Here is a 17,752-nt window from a genome sequence, read left to right as displayed (position 1 = left end):
TAAATTTTTGAGCTTAAAAAATTTTAAGCTAGTACACCTAGAAAATTAAAATATTCTTGATTAAAACTCGTAATTTCTAAAAATAGTAAAGCTGCCATGTAAGTAAATATTTGCAAACCTGTCAGGCAAAAGTAGAAATCAACCATAAATTTAAGAATAAAATACATAAATTTTAGTTTGCGTAAAATGACAAAATATATCAAAAGTATATGAACAAGTTGCGGTACACCTGTTGTTGTTATGGAGTTATTTACGTTTGGATAAAATCAGAGTTGTTTGTAAGCTCAGGTTACTTTTTTCCAGAATTTGTTGATTTCCTTAGGCGAGAAGTTAGGAAACAGAAAAAGATTCAACTTTGAAAAATTTTTGTAACTTATCTTTGCTATTTTCCTCTTTGTCTTTTTATGCTCTTTTTTCGCTCGGGTTTTAGTTGTTAATACTATTTTGATTTGAGATGGGCTTTTATAAGTCGTCATTTTCTAGCAATTGCATGACAATGAGAAATAGTTTCAATTGTTACATTTAACTTTTGAATTTCTTTTCATAATCAGGCAATGATCAATCAATAACAACAAAAAGTTAACAACCTCCAAGCATTACTTAAGGTTTCTGATGCGTAAAGGCTAAATAAAAATAATAGAATGTTAACTCTTTGTTCAGTTATTTTTAAAACTAATATGAATACTTTATTGAGGTATCATTCAAATTTCTAAGCTAATTCAGTTTCCAATGACCAAAGAATGATCTACAAATAGTTTACAAAATATCATGTACATGCTAAGCTCTATTGTTGCAAAGAATACCAAATTATGCAAGGCAAGAGAATATATTTGTAAATATCGAATAGGGAAAATTAAATGCTGTACATTTTCCTATTACATTTATTGCATCAAAGCAAAACGACGAATTTGGCAAGGCATTCACTAAAGGTGATTTTTTCAAAGTCGTTTCCTGATGAATTTTTTTGAAAAAGAGAGGAAATAGCAGTTTTTGAAAATGCATTCTAAAAAGCCATTGTTGCTCATCAGCGAACGCAATTACATTTTTAACATCATTTTCAGGGATTTGGTTTTCTAATAAATGACAATATTGTGTTATCCGCATAACTCTGTTGATGAAACTGGCATCATTATACATATCTAATATTTTGCTTCAGAAAACTTAAATGTTATAATTCGATAAAAAATTGAAACACTGGGCTTTGTTTTGGGTTACCGGTATGTCTAATAAAATCTTTTCTAAAATTGGTAACTAGATTACATACTTACAGCTCTGTACTGCTAAGATCAGGCATTCTAACATTCATTGTGATCGATAAAGCATCGACTGAACCTTTTTGAATAATCTTTTGTTACAACATACTAATAAAATATTCAAATAGAAATTGTTCAGTTTACTACTGCCGTTGAGCAAATGCAAAATTTTTGTATCTTTTTTACATGCAAGAAATGCGTAATAATGATGCCTTTAGGCCATTGTTTGCATTGCTAGATATCCCGTGACAATTTCTCGTCGTTTCTTCAAGTCATGGCATACTTGTGTGTTAAATGAAGCAGTGGCTTAGATTAGAGGATAGATCCAAGTTGTTTTAATAGATGTGAAAATGTTGTAGCAGAGTTTAGCATTTCCTCGTAAATCGAAAATGTTAAGACGAGAACGAAGAATTTCATTGTATAAGCCTATGCTGTAACACTATTGCTTGTGAATCAATTACTCCGTCAGTATTACTAACTTGGCTAGCAGAAAAAAGCAACCAGTAACACACTGCAAGCCATAAGCACACTTGTAACTGAATGTTTAAATTTAGAACATTACAGCACGGCATCTCTAGACCAATTGGCCTCAGGTCAAAATTTTGAAAAGGTTATTGCATATCAAAAGATTACGTCTCAAGAGGTTTTTATACTGAACCAAAGCCTTATCGAACTAGTTTCTTGTAGTTGAAAAAGGCACCTTTAGAAAACAACATTTAGTTTTCGTATGCTAGCTAATACAGGACGAGCTTTTCCATTCAATGACGAAAACAAAGAATAAATGCATCCAATTTAAATGGATATTATGTATCAAAAATACATGCTAGCAGTATGATTGTTTGACTTTTTAACTCAACGAGTCGTCACAACCATTTTGAATATACAAAAAAGAGTAAAAGGTCTCACTCTAACTTCTATTCCATGATCAGCCAATAGTAAAACAGTTACAACTTTCGAAACCAGATGTTGAAAAGAACGTCGAAAATCCAAAGAAGGACGCAACCAATAGTGAGTGAATAGTTTCTTATACGGGCCAAACTTGGTCCTCATTTAGTCTGTAGTCGGCATTCGTATGTAGTTTTAGTCATCGCTGTTTGTTTAACATTGCTAGTTTTTTCCTAGATATAGTTATAAATGGCAACGTAGAAGTCTTTTAGCAGTCGAGTTTAAATTTATTTTTGCTCAGTAATAAGGAGAGAGAAGAGCAATCGATTCTTTAAAAATACAGATTGGTTAATCTGTTGCTTTTTACAAAACTAAGTCTCCACATAAATGACAAAATTGAACTCTTTTGTCATTTATATGTCAAACTCTAAACAGAGTATACACAGCTTTTGTAGAACTTTAGAGTGTAATGAGAAGGAAAAGAGTTCTTTGTTAGTATCCTGTGCTTTAATATTTCTTCACTTTAAAATCTGTTCTTCCCATCGCAAGAAAGTGATGAAATAAAAGAATCGTTTACTCTTTTTCTCGGCGTCAAATTAGGACTCTTCGTTTTATTTTTACAGGAGCTCTGAGTTTATCAAATAGAAAAATAAATTGAAAGAAGTGATTTTACTTTTGGTTTAATTTTGTGAGTTTTTACTTATCTCTAAGCAGTTAATGGAAAAATCTACAAATCTTTCCAGCAACGGAAGTAAAAGGAGAGGTCTTTAATCTTATGCAGATAATTATGATTAAGTTATCAATAGTTGCGCTGTGCCAGGGCCAAAGGCTCATGAGTTTTTCTGATGGATAAACCCACTTTTATCACAATGACATAAAATTTGCTTCCTTAATTGGCTATAAACGCTTAAACGCCTGAAACGTTTTCAGCATGCTAAAAGCTCTTTTGGCCTAACAGTCCTTAGATTAAAAATATTTGAGAATAATAAGAGGGCAAGCGACAATTTATGGCGTAGATAAAAAATATACTGAGAGAATCGAAAGAAAGAATGGTTCTTTTGTTCGGCTTTCGAATTGTTACAGATTGTCCTCATGCCTACAGTCAAGTCAAAAGCCCTTATGTCTACCGAAAACTGTTACTTTTATAAAGACAGATTCAAAAACACCATTTCAAAGAGGGGACCTTGTGTGGCCTAATTATTCAAAAGTTATGTTCTGTATATTGCAAGTGTTCCAGTTGGATAAACTTTCTGTCGTTTGAAAAATTTACTTTAAAAGTGCAAGATAGCTGTGTTTTTTCTGGTGTATTTTTGCTTGAAGCCCTAACAATTTATTTCATCCAGTTCACTAATCTCTGGGTAATACTTCTGAAGGGTGAGCTGTAAATTAACAGAAAAGATAATAAACAACGATGTTTCAAATGGAAACTTTAATCACCTTTGTGTTCCTGTACTGGCTCAGTGTTGCCAAACTCACCAATAAGATATTAGCTTCTGGAAAGCAATGTTATTTTGTGATCTATTTTACACCTTCTTCATACATATATAGCATCTCTGATGATATCTTGCTATCTTGAAGTCAATGGTTCTCCATGAAGGCAGGAAGAAATAAATAAACATGTTTTACTTTCTAATATGCAAATGCTAATGTGCACAGTGAGATAAACTACAAGTTACTGCCTATAATACATTTTCTACACTATTTTCAACATGGTATCATCCACGGAAATCAGCAATCTACTTCTATAGAAATTCGATCTTTAGTAGGATTTCAAAACCAACTTAGACTTTAATCAAAGAAAAATCCAGAAAAATTCTGAAAGCTATCCCACGCAAGTAAAGATTGATAAGAATTTATTAAAAGATTTAAGGAATTTCTATTAATAACAAGTTTACATTTGAATTAAAGGAATTGAATCTTATTGATGAATTTCTCACATCTGACATAAATCATTCTTGGAAACAAGCAAAGCTTTTTTCAGTAGCTGGGTATCGGCCTTCTTTTGCTAACCAGAAATATTTGTAAGCCAATGCACCCATAGAAATGGATCCTGAGTAATTGAAAATAGCAAGCCCGGATTTTCACAACATTACCACACAAATGTCTCTGTGACCTTTTATATCTGATGATCCTGTGTTTATATCATTGGTAAGAGTTATAAAAAATTCTCGAGATCTGAGTCAAAGCATATCCTTTGAAGATATCCTTATCTTGCCACGTCGTCGCTCCTTTCCCATTGCAAAGAGATACACCGACACAGATAGGAGAAAAACATTCCTCAACAATGGTTATGTAGCATATGATACAACTGTGTGTGGACAGCACTATCTGTGAAAAATCTCTCAGTTCTTGCCGCCTCAGCCAAAACATAACAGAAAGTTTAAGCATATTGAAATGTATAATTTGATTACTTGATACAAGAATAACCGTAATTCATTATCGTAATTCGTATTCTTATTTAGGTTTTCAAAACCCAACAATTGTTTTGCAAGTTATCACGAACGTGGAGAGAAATCTGCTAATTACATAGAAATTATCAGGACACTCAGTAACCAAAAGCTATGCTTAATTTGCAAAAGAGATAGATTCATTTAATTTGAGAAATAGATTTTGATTTAACAATATACAAAAACGCCAAGGATCACGAATTTAGTACAATCTAATATATGTACCACAAAAAGTTCAGCATCTTTTAAATTCCATTACATAAATTGCCTTTACTCATTGCATCGATTTATTACCAATGATGAATTTTTTTAGATTAAGTGAAACAATTGTGAAGTACAATTCACGCCCTAATCTAAATATTCAAATATCATTGAATTATGATAACAAAAATAAGGTAAATTTTCTTAAACCTTTTAATTTGTTGCTCGTGTCATTAAAACTTTCAACCACCATGACAGGTTTAAATTTTGAAGAAACCGATACGAAGTTATAAATAGTAGATACTTGCATATACTTTTAAATACTTATAGATACTTAACTTTTAAATATTTGTATAATTAATAATTATATTTATATTTTGCATAAGTTATGTGTCACCTAGCAGATCTGATAGCTGAAATTAAGAAGCTTTATTTAAAAAAGATGTACGATTCCTGTCTGAACGGATTGGTTTGCTAAATAATAATTAAATTTTTGGCTTCAAAACTTTAACTGAACTGAAAAATAAAGTAAGTAATGATGTTCAAACGTCTTTTTAGTTCAGAAACGCCAGTAAAAACAGCATTTTGTTGACTTGTGGTCAATTCAAAATAAAAATAGGAAACAACCTTAAAATCTAATTACTTTAGGACTCTCAAAGAAGATCATATTGTATTTTACCTTACATTCGCCAATCATTATCAACTGAAATCTAGAATTATTTCATGCAGCTAATAAGCCAAAATTGTTTAACTCTATCATACCAAAGATATTCATTTGACAGCAGTATCAGAAGATTGAATTTAGAAATAGAATTAACACGATAGATAGTCGAACTTTTTAAAACTTGGACCGGACTTGAAAAATGTTCAATTTTTCTACGATCCATAACATTTTGTTTGCTCTTCAAACTTCTTCTTTAGAAATGAAATAGAAAAAGCAATTAAGGACGATAGTTTCTAATAGATTGCTGTATGCTAGCCTTTGCTTTGATTTGAAGCATTCTTATATATTGTAACTAGTTCCAGCATTTCGATCTAATGAACATATACCAGACTTGCTGGGTCATTTTTAACTGAATAATAGATTTGGCAATCAGTGTTGCAGTTTAATCTTCAACTCCTCAATCTACGTAGGTATCTCACGAAGATGTTTATTAAAACCAACGTTTTTGGGTATTTTATAAGTGCCATTTTTGTATTTGTTATTCACAAATCCAAAGCTCTTAACAGATATTCTAATTTGTTACGCATTGACCATTCTCGAGATAGCTGTTAGATCTCAACTGTTATAAAGGCAGGAGAACATTTAGTTGCTATCAGATAAGGTTTGGCATCGGGAGACAGAGAGTCCCACAGTGATAGAACAACAAGAAAAATCCGCAAGCGCCAATGCACTAAGCACAGGTTAAACCAACAAAGCAATCTTTCACCTACTGTCTGTGGATACAAACATGAAAGTCACCCGTAATCCTTTTTAGAAACCAATTTCCTCTCAGTCAATCAGATGAATAGAATTGCCAACGAAACTGAATCGACTTGAACTATGTTTGTTATAAACTAACATAGAATGACTCGCTTCGGATATGGATTCAGGACCTTTTCAGAATTAACGCAATCAAGATATTAAATGTCTGAGAGGGTAAAATGTGAAAAAAGTACTGTCAAATACCGATTTAAAAGATTTTAGTGCTCTATTTGTGTATATCTGGTTTCCTAAAATAGGATGTAGATATGGAAAAATAATGCTGTATTGTGAACTAAGAACATTTAGATTTAGGAATGCCAATTGGATGTAATTTTTCTACTTTGTCTGGCTAACAAATCTGTAAGAAGTTGTTTTCGGCCCTTTTCTACTTAATTTCTAAAGTCAATATAGAGTTATGAAAGAATGTTCTAGCTAAAAGCAGAGGAAATTTAAAAGTTGACATCCTAAGCTTCTTCTGGAATTTCATTACATGATAATCATTATCTGTCATATTTATATCAGATATTTAGCATCATCGACTGCTGTCCTCCAATTTCGAGACAATGCAGTAAAAAGCGCCTTCAATCCAAAAGTATTAATTCTAAGCTGTGCAGCACTTCAAGAAATGTGCTGATTAGGTCGAGCATAAGAGACAACAACAGGAATCAAAATTCTAAAAAGCTCACAAACATTGCTACGATTGAAAATTTCAAACAACTAGCTTCTTTATATAACTGGCAATACTGAAGAGTTGTTTAATACTCAGAATGATTTTTAGACTTGAGGCTTTGAACGGTCGAGAAAGTTACATAACTGACAATTAAGGTTTGAATGTTAGTTTGTAATATTGTTAAGCTACATACTGAGTGTGCAGTTACTGACGTAAATAACAACATCACAAAGTATTTCTGTAGTAAAATTCGATAATGGTTTTAGTCGGGCTTGAAGCCAGCTAACAAAACAGAGAAGTCAGTCGCCTGCTAAAAATTGAAATACATGTTGATCAATGGTAGAAGCAAGTCAGTACAAATACGAGTCGGGCAGATTGTCAATTCCAGTTGGTCAGGAGAATGATTTCGTATTTTTTATTAACAATTAACATCATTGTATTAGGCTTATGGTGAATGCTAATAATTACCAAAACGAAATAGTCTTTGGGTTCTATAGGTAGATGAAATTACACATCAATTGGCTTGTCACGTGCATTCCATGTCAATTGAGATTTCTAACTGTAACCTAAGCAAAGAAGTATACGTAGAAAGTATTCTCCACAAATGAAATTTTAGAAATTAATGTTTTAATAGTGTTTCATCTATTATATTACAAACTTTCTATGCGTTCAGCAAACTTTCAAGGCAGCAGTGGCTTGATGTCAGAAGTAACCGGATGTCATTTGCATAAGCTAGGTCAAAATATGTCTACACAGCTTTTAACAGGATTCAACCATCAAATTTGGCGACATAAACATGCTAAAATTTCTCACTATTTTTTACGAGGGAAATTTCTTTTTCTAAGACTAACGAATGCTAACAGCAACAGTCATTGCGTGCTTTGTGTTAAAAGAAGAGCCTCAATGGTCAATATAGATTTAAGAAGATAAACAATTTTTTAACTTCTTGTATTATTCAAGAAGATAGATACTAGAAGATAGAAGAAGATAGATACTATATTTTTTGCAGGTAACTTAACTATTATTAAATCATTTCTTTCTGTAAAAGTCTTGCACTTTTCAAGTATTTACATCAAACATAATGAATACTAATCAGACAGTAAGTTGTTTTCTCGTCTGCCCAAATTTGGTTAATTTTAAAACGACTAAATACAGTTTATCTATAAAATTCTGAAGAAACATCTTTAGATCACGCACCTCAAAGTGAAAACAGAAATTTTCAAAAATGTATTTGAAAGCTTTGCGTAGCAACCAAAAATTGTCTTTTTGCAAGACAATTGAAAATATGTTTTATAACACAGTTAAATACCTTATCAAAAAAGCACTACCAATTAATTTGTTAGTTCCGTACCAATGCTAACTGCTATGCAATTGTTTAATATATCAGAAATCTTCTTGCTCATCGCAGAAAGAATCTTAGCCATTATAACAGATCATTTGTCGCAATGATTACCAATAGCTGTGCTGATTTTCCTTGCGTCAGTAGGCAAAGCAGGAGGGCGAAGAAAATGTAGCTTTGAATGGTGAATTAACTCTTTAAATTGGATATTGATTAAAGAACTTTGGCTGCATTCTTATTTTTGGATTAGCCGTTGGTCGTACTTCGTACAAGTAATATTTCAAGTGGTTGACCCAGGATAAGCAAATTCTATCAGAAATTTCAGACAGACAGTGCTCAAACTTGTAAATTTCTAATAGTATAATTGGCTTAATAAGCAATGACCTGTCTATCCTATATGTTTTACCATATTTGATTTGCTAGCTTTACGCATAAGTCTTGCAAATGGTCAAAGAATACATGTACAACCAGGTGTACTTTTCAAAGCTTCTCAAATTGCTCGTATATTGTTTACCTTAAACGGCTAAATGCACTTTATCTTTAAAATGTGAAAAGAACATTTTTAAGGTCACGTACCCCCATAGTGAAAATCAAATTGTTTAATGATATCTGCATTAGAAGTTTTGCAGAGGCAAAAAATGAAAAATTTCTTCACTTATCAAAATTTTACAGTTTTACAGTTGAAAATAAATTAAGTTTATATCTATTTCGTGCTGGCAATCTTCTATTGGTAACCCTAGAAAAACCGCACCTGGCTATAAAATCTTTTGTTTTAACATAACGTGCTGTGCTTTATAAGAAAGAAAAAAGTAGCATCAACTAAAATGGTATTCAAAATGTGCATTGTTATCGACTCTTTGAGCCCTTCAATTTTATAGAATCTCAAAAAATGAGGATAAAGTTTCCTATCAAAGAATCTTTATTACACCTAGCTTCTTGTATCATATATTAGGATATTTAGATTACCTATTCACATCAAGTTCTTCTAATGGGTATTTTAAGTCTCGTGTAGTTTCATATTTCATGTAGTTTCATACTTCATATAGTTTCATAATTCATGTTGTTTCAAGTTTCCGGTTCATATAATGGATATTTCAAGTTTCATGTAGCTTGGAAATTACCAGTTTTGTTCTTCGGATCCAGTTAACAATGTTAATATTATCTCTTTCTAGCCATCCCAAAGCGTCACGTTATTCAACCAATCTTCCAGAATCTCTCTGCTATCTTCATTCCTTGATCTTCCTTCCTCTTCCTTCTGCACCCATTTCTTTACATCAGATTTTCCAATGTTTCACGCTATAACCTCAGACGAGAAACTCTCTTATTCTCTTTTACTGCACTATGAATCTTAGCATGCATGTCATCATTTTTTGCCGCTTCATTTAATTAGCATTCTATTCTATAACTATTTCTTTGCTTCACAAGTAGTGTTGGTATAATCCTTCTTTCATCCATGGACATTTTTTTCAAGTTTACAAACCCGGTCGAATTTTCCATCTCATTAACAACATCCCTTTTTTGTACAAAAGAAGCCATGGTTTGATATGTCTTTTTAAATAGGTAGCTAAAAAGCAGAGCAGTCAGTCTTCGTTGCCTAAAAGAAGATTAGCGAGTTTCTGATCATGTGTTTTCTCTTATTATCTATTTTTATTTCTATTAATGATAAAAGTTTTTACTCAAGTTAGTTGCACTGGCTGTTACCTGGCTAAAGTAATTGCTATTCCTGACGGAACAAGGAAAGAATGAATCGCATTTTTACTTTACATATAGTGAATAAGAAACAAAAAATGATTACTTGGGCAAAATATAAGTTTCAAAGTATTAATGCACCAAATCAGACTATTAGCGGCACAGTTTGGTTAACCTCTTCTCTTTATCGACATAGAGTTAGGTTCCGATATTGAAGCTCAAATTAGGACCTTTGATTGCTCGGTTAGTAAAGCATATAATTATTTCTTGAATTGCGCAATAGGAACCTTTTGGCTCTAATTGTGCATACTGCTTTACAACCAATCGAAATTGATGTATGCTTTAGATTTATCACAACCTCCTTCGTGGGAAGCGGTCACTCTTTTGGCAATGGCACTTCTTGCTAAGAAAGAAGGGCTTCTCTATATACTTTGATTTGTCATCAAAAGGCCAAGACCAGCCAATAAATAGCGCTTTAGTTCTGCGGGAGCCTTCAGATTCTCTCTATGCCCATATTCTGTCGGATCGAAATCGAATCTTTGATACAAATATTATTCTTAAAGCGGGCCTATTCTATTAAAAAATCGAAATCCTTCCGGTTTTCGGAGCTATTCTGCAACTCCCATCATTCAAAGTCAAATAATTCTCAAGTATTTCTTACAAAAACCTTAAATATCATCCCTTGCCAACGCTCAAAGAATCGTTACCGATTTACGGTATGCAGGAAGTGACAAAAACCAAAATTTCCTGTAGCTCTTTCTGAAAGTTAACAAAAATTTCCTCATTTTTTGAAGGAAGGAAATCTTGACTAGGGTGTGATGGATGATTTTTATAGTTTTTGTTAATATTTCCCACGCAATCTTCAGACGTTGAATCATCGCTTTTTTGCTTTCATCTGATGTGCTTTTTAAATGAATTGCAAATATTATTTCAAGCGTATCTGGCTCTAGTTCAACATTGTATGAAAGTAAACAAATGAAAGGTAGAAAAAATTAATACTGTCGTAAAAATTAGTTCCTTCCTGGCTTACCAAGCATAATATCAGCGAAACATTCACAAAATCTATCAGTTAGTTTATGAGACGTTTCAGCTACGATTTCCTTTTTGATAATACCAAATAGGTAAAGAAATGATCAATCAGATTTTAAAAACTCTGTACTATACAGTAATTTAAGTCTGGCCCTCATTCTGTAATTCCTCCATTATCGCCGATGCAGTTTCCCGTTGACAGTCTCCAATGGCTTATGAAAGACGGATCATTAGGATCTATCGGAGATCATCCGACACATATTTGACTTTCCCGAAGCTTTCCGACGACCAATACCTCTTATCATATTCTCTATTTATAGAGTAATAGAGTAATCGAGAAGAAAGTACGACAAATCAATACGACAGTACGACTCATTGCAATCAAACATAAACACAACATAATACAAAACAGAAACAAGATTATATAAATTGCTCCACAGGGAGTCCATAGTTACTATTTACAATATGACACCTCTCTTAATGAAAAAATCACCCCTCGCTCAATATGACTTTAAGCATCAGGGACAGACAATCGCCTACTAGCGAGAGCGATCTACCACCATCCTGGCTGCTTTGTATCGAGGATCATTGTTAATGAAAAATGATATATGAACTGTGCGCTTCATAAATGTAATAATTATTACCATTTTCCCTTGAATTCTGGCTTCATATGTATGGCAGGGCTTTTATCGTTGTTTTAAAACGATGTCATAGCCGCCGTTTTTGCAGTATTAGTATTGTAGCTATGATATTTATTTAGCAGCGCTAAGAAAATCACGTAAAATGGAGCAAATATAAGAACATAAATAGTCCCCCTTTGGGTATTGCTGTTGTCTATTTCTTTATCTTGTCACATAACGATGCTTTCCTTTCCCTACTACTTCGGGTGGCTCTCTTAACGGTTCCATCGAGCAGTTCTATTACTGCACATTCATGTTATCAAAGAGATACGATTCTTTCATGCACCTTTTCTTGCATCTAATGCGTTGATTATATTCAAAAATTACCACTCAATGTTACCACTCTTTGTATCAACATTGAACCTGTAAATTATGTCAGTATATATTTATGTATGTATATATATTGTTGTGATCAAGCTGGCTGTGTAGTATAAATAAAACTATAAAAGAGTGGTGTCATCGGAATCTTCTGCATATGACATACAACATTATTCAATGTCTAAAAAATTCTATAACCGGAATGGAATTGAATTGCCTGTTTGCAAGAAGGAATAGTGGGAACTGAATTGTATCACTTCCTACTATCAGTTCGTTTCATACATTATCTAAAACTATTTTTCGCTAAATTTCATTTAAATTTTCTTAAATTTTTGTTCTACAAGGTGAAGAATGTTTCTACTAGAGTTGTAAAAAGAGTATTTTTTTCGATCTAATCGAATCCTGAATTATTTCTATTGATTATACGTCGAGAATTCGAATAATTGTAAGGGAAGTAAATTTGGATATAGTACCATTGCACACAGGAATGTTTTGTAGCCATGAGTTACAAAAAACTTTAATCACGCAATATTAGGTTTCTGTAGCAGTGAGACCCTTAAGACGATATTACCCACTAGCAACAGATAGTCTTGTCGTGCTTCACTTCGAATGAGAAAAATTTTATGATACACGAACTGGGCCCAAGACTAAAGGAGCATCGGTATTTTTATGGACTAAAGGTACAAGACGGCCTCTTTCAATTTGTGATTAGTCTCCATATCTTTCTTGTCCAAACCACAGAAAGTAAGAAAAAAACGGCCTGATGTATCTTGTGACCCTGGCTACATGATAAGATCTCATAAGTAATTAATTAAAGGTTCCATTGAAACTAACAAACAAAAGAAAGACAGAAAACGCGACAAAAGTTAGAAAGCAGTCTCGTACTATCGCAATCATAGCCGGCCGTATCTCTATTTTTCCCTTTGCGAAGATTTCCAACTAGAAAACCGTCACGCAGAAAAAAATATAAGCACACCTCAGTATGCTTGAAGTCTGAAGGAACATTCAAGACAAATTGTATATTTTCCGGTTCCAAGTTCGAGCCCTTACCATGTGCATTTTTTGTATTCATGACAGTTTTATCTTCGATACCCATTACAAAAAGTCTATTGTTAATCACACTGACTGAAATTCTATCTCTAGCAATCATCGTGAAATATTCTAACCGTGAGAACAATAAAACTTTCTGTTAAAATTAAAATGATCATATGATGACTGCTTTTAAAATCAAAATTTCTTATTCTGAATAGATACTTTGGTTAGTTACAAACCTTATACAGTATCTACTAGAGTGGAAACAGTGCAATATGAACCCCGAACCCAAATTATTTTGCACATAAGGTCTACATGGAAATCATCATGAATTGAGACGAATATTGTCCCATTCTACTTCAAGGGTAAAAAACAACAAACTAGCCCTTCTGGGTTTAGAATGACTCTTTTGTACCTACTACATTTATCTAATTTAGTTACAACTAGTAACATCCTACAAACAAAAGTTGCTAATACTTTTATGCATATTTTAAAGACAACTTCCAATCTATTTATCAATATATTTAGGCCAGGTGCTCTCTCAAACAAAGCAAGAAAACAAAGTCAGATTATTGACAATATTTTCTTGCGATCGCCTTTTCTTGTTTTTGCACCGAGCACAACCCGAGGGATAATTCACTCCTGCAAATAGCGCACGAGATTCTCCCTAAAACAAAAGGATTTCCAGGGGTCTTCAGATAAAACAATGGATTTTCCCAAAAGTGTACGAGACTTTTTTGGAGTGATTGGCCCCTCGGCACAACCAACACCTGCATAGGTCTATATATGGGTTAAATGCACATGGAGAGGAAATGGCTTTGTGGTTCAAATATTTCTAGCGTCAAATATTACCAAACTAGTCGGTTATTTTGCTATTTGGCATAAATGAAACTTTGCTATTACAAATGGCTTTTTTGTGTGCCTAGCCAAGGCTGTCGCCTGTAGTAGGGAACTTTTTCTTTAGGTACAGTATTTCCATTTAAGTTCCGTCCTTTTATCTGCCTTTTGGGAACTTTTTATCAACATGTTTTCGTACTTTTGCGAAAAGTGAATGATCTTCATGAACCTTGTACAATTGACATTCCATTAGGCGCGTAATTTAATTTCCATACGTCAAATATTAGATTTGTTGCTATGGCAGTTTTGAACGTCTCTCACAGACAGGCAGGTAACTTGCATTTTCTTCTTGTGGAAGGGTACAATGACCCAATTGCTGTAGCGAATCTTATAGGATTTTGGCATAACTTAAAGGATGTTTTTTGGGTATCGCCCCCTGCAGCATCAGAAACTACATCCTCGAATATTGACCTAATGGAATTTCAAATGTAGGATTGGCTACTTTCACAGCAGCAAACCTCATCAGCAATTTCCAGTCCATTGCCTACCTTGGTATACTGCGTATGCAAGGGGTGTGCTAGGGGTAGTTTTCCGAGAGAGTGGAAAAAAGCATGGCTTTCATGATTTGTCCAAAAGGGCAAAGAAATCGGTAAAAGTGGGGATAGGAAGACCCTTTTTTAAATGTTGCCAACATTGAAAGGTCTCTTTTTTAATGAAGACAAGCAAGTTTTGATTCCTACATATTTTTGGTTGCATTCGACATGATCGAGCTTGATTCGACTTTGTTCGACTTGATTGGACTTGACTTGCTTCGAATGATCATTTCGGTGCTTGGTTGGTTGCCAGTTGTGAAAGTATATCAGCCATTGAGTTTGAAATGGGCTCATTCAACAAATGTGAAGAATGAGGCCATTTGCCTTATTGTATGCTGGGAAAAAAGCAACGGGCACGAGAACTCTAGTCTTTAAATAAAAGGTAAAGGATATTAGCCAATTCAAAAGAGCAATTTGTCAAATGAAGACAAAAAAGATTGTTTGTACCCTGAAATCTGATGGAGCCGTGAATTAAAAACCTTTTTGATTTCAATCAACTAGATATGAAAATGATAATTTGTTGGCACCGAACGGTTTATTCAATAATGCATTCCTCTGAATCAGCTCAGTATGGCAAATGCAGAGTTGGAGTGAGGCACCATCTCGAATCACTCAAACGAGAACGGGAATCGAACGGGAACGAATCACTCAGCAAGCACCTCTCAAGTTCCATGGGTAACACATTTATTAGTGTCTTGTTTCATTTTCTTACAAGGTTGCAACTGATCGTTAAGCTCCCTCTTGCATTAACAAATATATTTTATAGTATCCTTTGTAAGAATGGACTAGGCTGAATCGTATACATCATAGAACGAGCTGAACCACCTTTCCTCCAATTCTATTTGGATGTCTTTAACTATACAGCTGACGAGAAGCTACATGAACATTGATTATGATTGAGCTTAGTCACTGACCGGTAGTGAGCCAGCAGCCTATCCTGGCTGTTTAGCGTTGACATTTAGCACCACCTTGAAGTAGATAAAGTTGTGAACAACAGTTGTCTTGCGTATACTAATTTAATCTGTACAGTTAAAACCAGCATAAGGGGAGGGGGGGAGGGGGAGAGGTCATCAGGATTTGCGGAATTACTAAATTTGAAACGTTTGTTTTTGTAGCTTTTATGGATTTGCCATTTTCTTCACCGTTTGTCTTGTAAAATAAGTCCATGTCAAATTTTGGCTTTTATGGTAAGAATTTTGACAGTTTTAAAATGCGCAATTTTGGCTATAAATGGTTTGAGCTAAGAACTGTGCGGAACGTCGGATTTCTTACCCCTTGAAGACCCCATCATATAGTCATTGGTTTGAAAGAAAGGCGAAGAAAGGAGATTGCAGAATTTTCACGTCAAAGCGCATGAAATTCAAAGTAACAGGAACTATTGCAAAAGGGTTACACAATGGAATATTTTTCATTAATTTGAAGTATATGAAATGCAAGTAAAAATACTGGCAGTCCGAATTTCCCTAGCTAATTTCCCACGGAAAGAGTGCCACAAGACGCGCATCTTCGGCATACTTGCCTTTAGAGCAAAAATTAAGCATACGTCTATTTACAAAAAGTACTATTTAGAAACTGCTTTTTATCTCTATGCTAAAAATTCTTACTACCCGACATATTTTGAAACATGATTTAAAGTTTATATCAAATTGCAAGTCAAAAGGCCGTTCATAAAGCATTCTATGAAAAAAGTTGAATTGAATGGAACTGAATCATAACAAATAATTTCCAGGTTCTTTTGGAATGAATCATTGCAAATAAAAAAGTCTGTTATTTTCAATTTAATCTTTTTTCAGATGAAAACAGCTATGCAAGATCATCTTAAAACTATTATTTCAAAGCGCTTATGATGCCGAAAAGCTTGTTTTCAAACTTCCTCTTAGACAGTTAAATACATTTCTCGGATTCTAATGACACTCTATTGACAAGTTTTTTTACAGCATTCATTAAACATTAAATTGAATGGAATGAAAGCATAATTATTAACTGAAAATAGCTTGAAGTTATGACAGATAAGCTTCAAAATATAATCAGATTTTTATTTATGTAGAATAATAAAGATTTGTTTAGTCAAAAAGTAGCTTACTACTGATACGTCTAAAGTAAATTGTTAATCTTGCTGTTTGTTTTTATTGAAATTACGGACTTGAAATATTTCCTGGGAATGTTTCTCTTTTGAGAAGAATTTAAACGCCTATATACATAAATCAAAGGCATGGCTTGTATATTATGAAACGATAGTATGCGCTATGTTTCGACGTATCAAATGCAAGCAGCATCAGTAAATTTGTGCACAACCTAGGTTTAATATTTTGGTATTTATTTCAGCACCATATCTTATTCTAACAATGAAGTTTGAAAATCAATTTAATATGCGTTAAACTTGATGTTTCGCTCATATTTGAAAAGTGGATGGAGATTAAAAATGTGTAGTTTTGCCAATACTAGATAGTCAATGGATATAATACATTGATAGCTTTTGCCAATACTAGAGAAACTGGTAGGCCCAATACCTTAATGGTTTTTACCAAGTCTAGGTCACTAATGGATCTAGCAAGTAAAGAAAATCTTTCAATATTGAATTGCTTAAGAATTTAATACATTCGTAGTTTATGCCAATGATAAAATGTTTATAGATTTAATTATTTTGTAGCTGGACCCAAAGATAGATAACTTATAGTTTATAGTTACTTATAGGTTGTTTATTAAAGCAATTAATTCTACGCATCTGTAAAAATATATCTATTCCATACATATTGAATTAATGTTATTAGTAGTAAAAATCTAGCTGTCAAGATAACTCATCTGCTGGTTTTTTCCAGCTTTTTGTGTATTTGTTTTTAAGTCTTATGTTTTTTGTTTCCAATTATCTACGTTTGCATATAAAAGCTTACGCAATTATTTACTTAAACTTATACCTCTTGAGCTCAATAAGATGCAATAGAAAATGCTAATTGATGGGAATCCAAAAATCTAATAGTTTTAAAGAGAAATACTCAAGTATTCAGTAAAATACATTTAATGTCACTGATATGGAAATAAAAATTTTCTATCACGTGTTTTTTGACAGTTTTTTAAAATTCATTTTAAAACTGCCTCAGCAGCATAGAGCTAAGGAAATGTTTTGAAACTGCACAGTTTGCTGCAATGTAACGTAAAATGTGACCGGTATATTTTCTGTTTCAGATGCAACTTGAATCAAGAGAACGTGTTTCAGATACCAATATCTTAGCATTGCTTATCACAAAAATACTCATTAAAAACGGATAACCACCCTTCCTTAAATTAAGCAAGGCCACAATGTCTTTAGCAAGGCA

The 17,752-nt window shown here is 33.2% G+C and overlaps 1 protein-coding gene across 5 annotated transcripts in view; it reads left to right on the top strand.

Moving 5' to 3' along the window:
* Window positions 1-17,752, top strand: part of LOC135685944 (uncharacterized) — a 39,527-nt gene that overhangs the window by 8,124 nt on the left and 13,651 nt on the right. Inside the window, exon 1 of one of the 5 annotated variants that reach the window (XM_065202059.2) lies at window positions 12,351-15,113. The exons of 2 other annotated variants lie outside the window; for them this stretch is intronic. In XM_065202059.2, coding sequence (XP_065058131.1) covers window positions 14,942-15,113 — 172 coding nt within the window. In that variant the 5' untranslated portion in view covers window positions 12,351-14,941. Of the gene's footprint in view, window positions 1-12,350; window positions 15,114-17,752 lie in introns of those variants that run through there. 2 more of the 5 variants (XM_065202058.2, XM_065202055.2) reach the window with 2 other exon arrangements.

Source organism: Rhopilema esculentum, chromosome 6, assembly GCF_057945365.1.
Source record: "Rhopilema esculentum isolate cy_ngs chromosome 6, ASM5794536v1, whole genome shotgun sequence".
NCBI classification, from domain to species: Eukaryota; Metazoa; Cnidaria; class Scyphozoa; order Rhizostomeae; family Rhizostomatidae; genus Rhopilema; species Rhopilema esculentum.
Note: the sequence above shows the minus strand (reverse complement) of the source record. Positions and strands in the feature narration are given on the sequence as shown.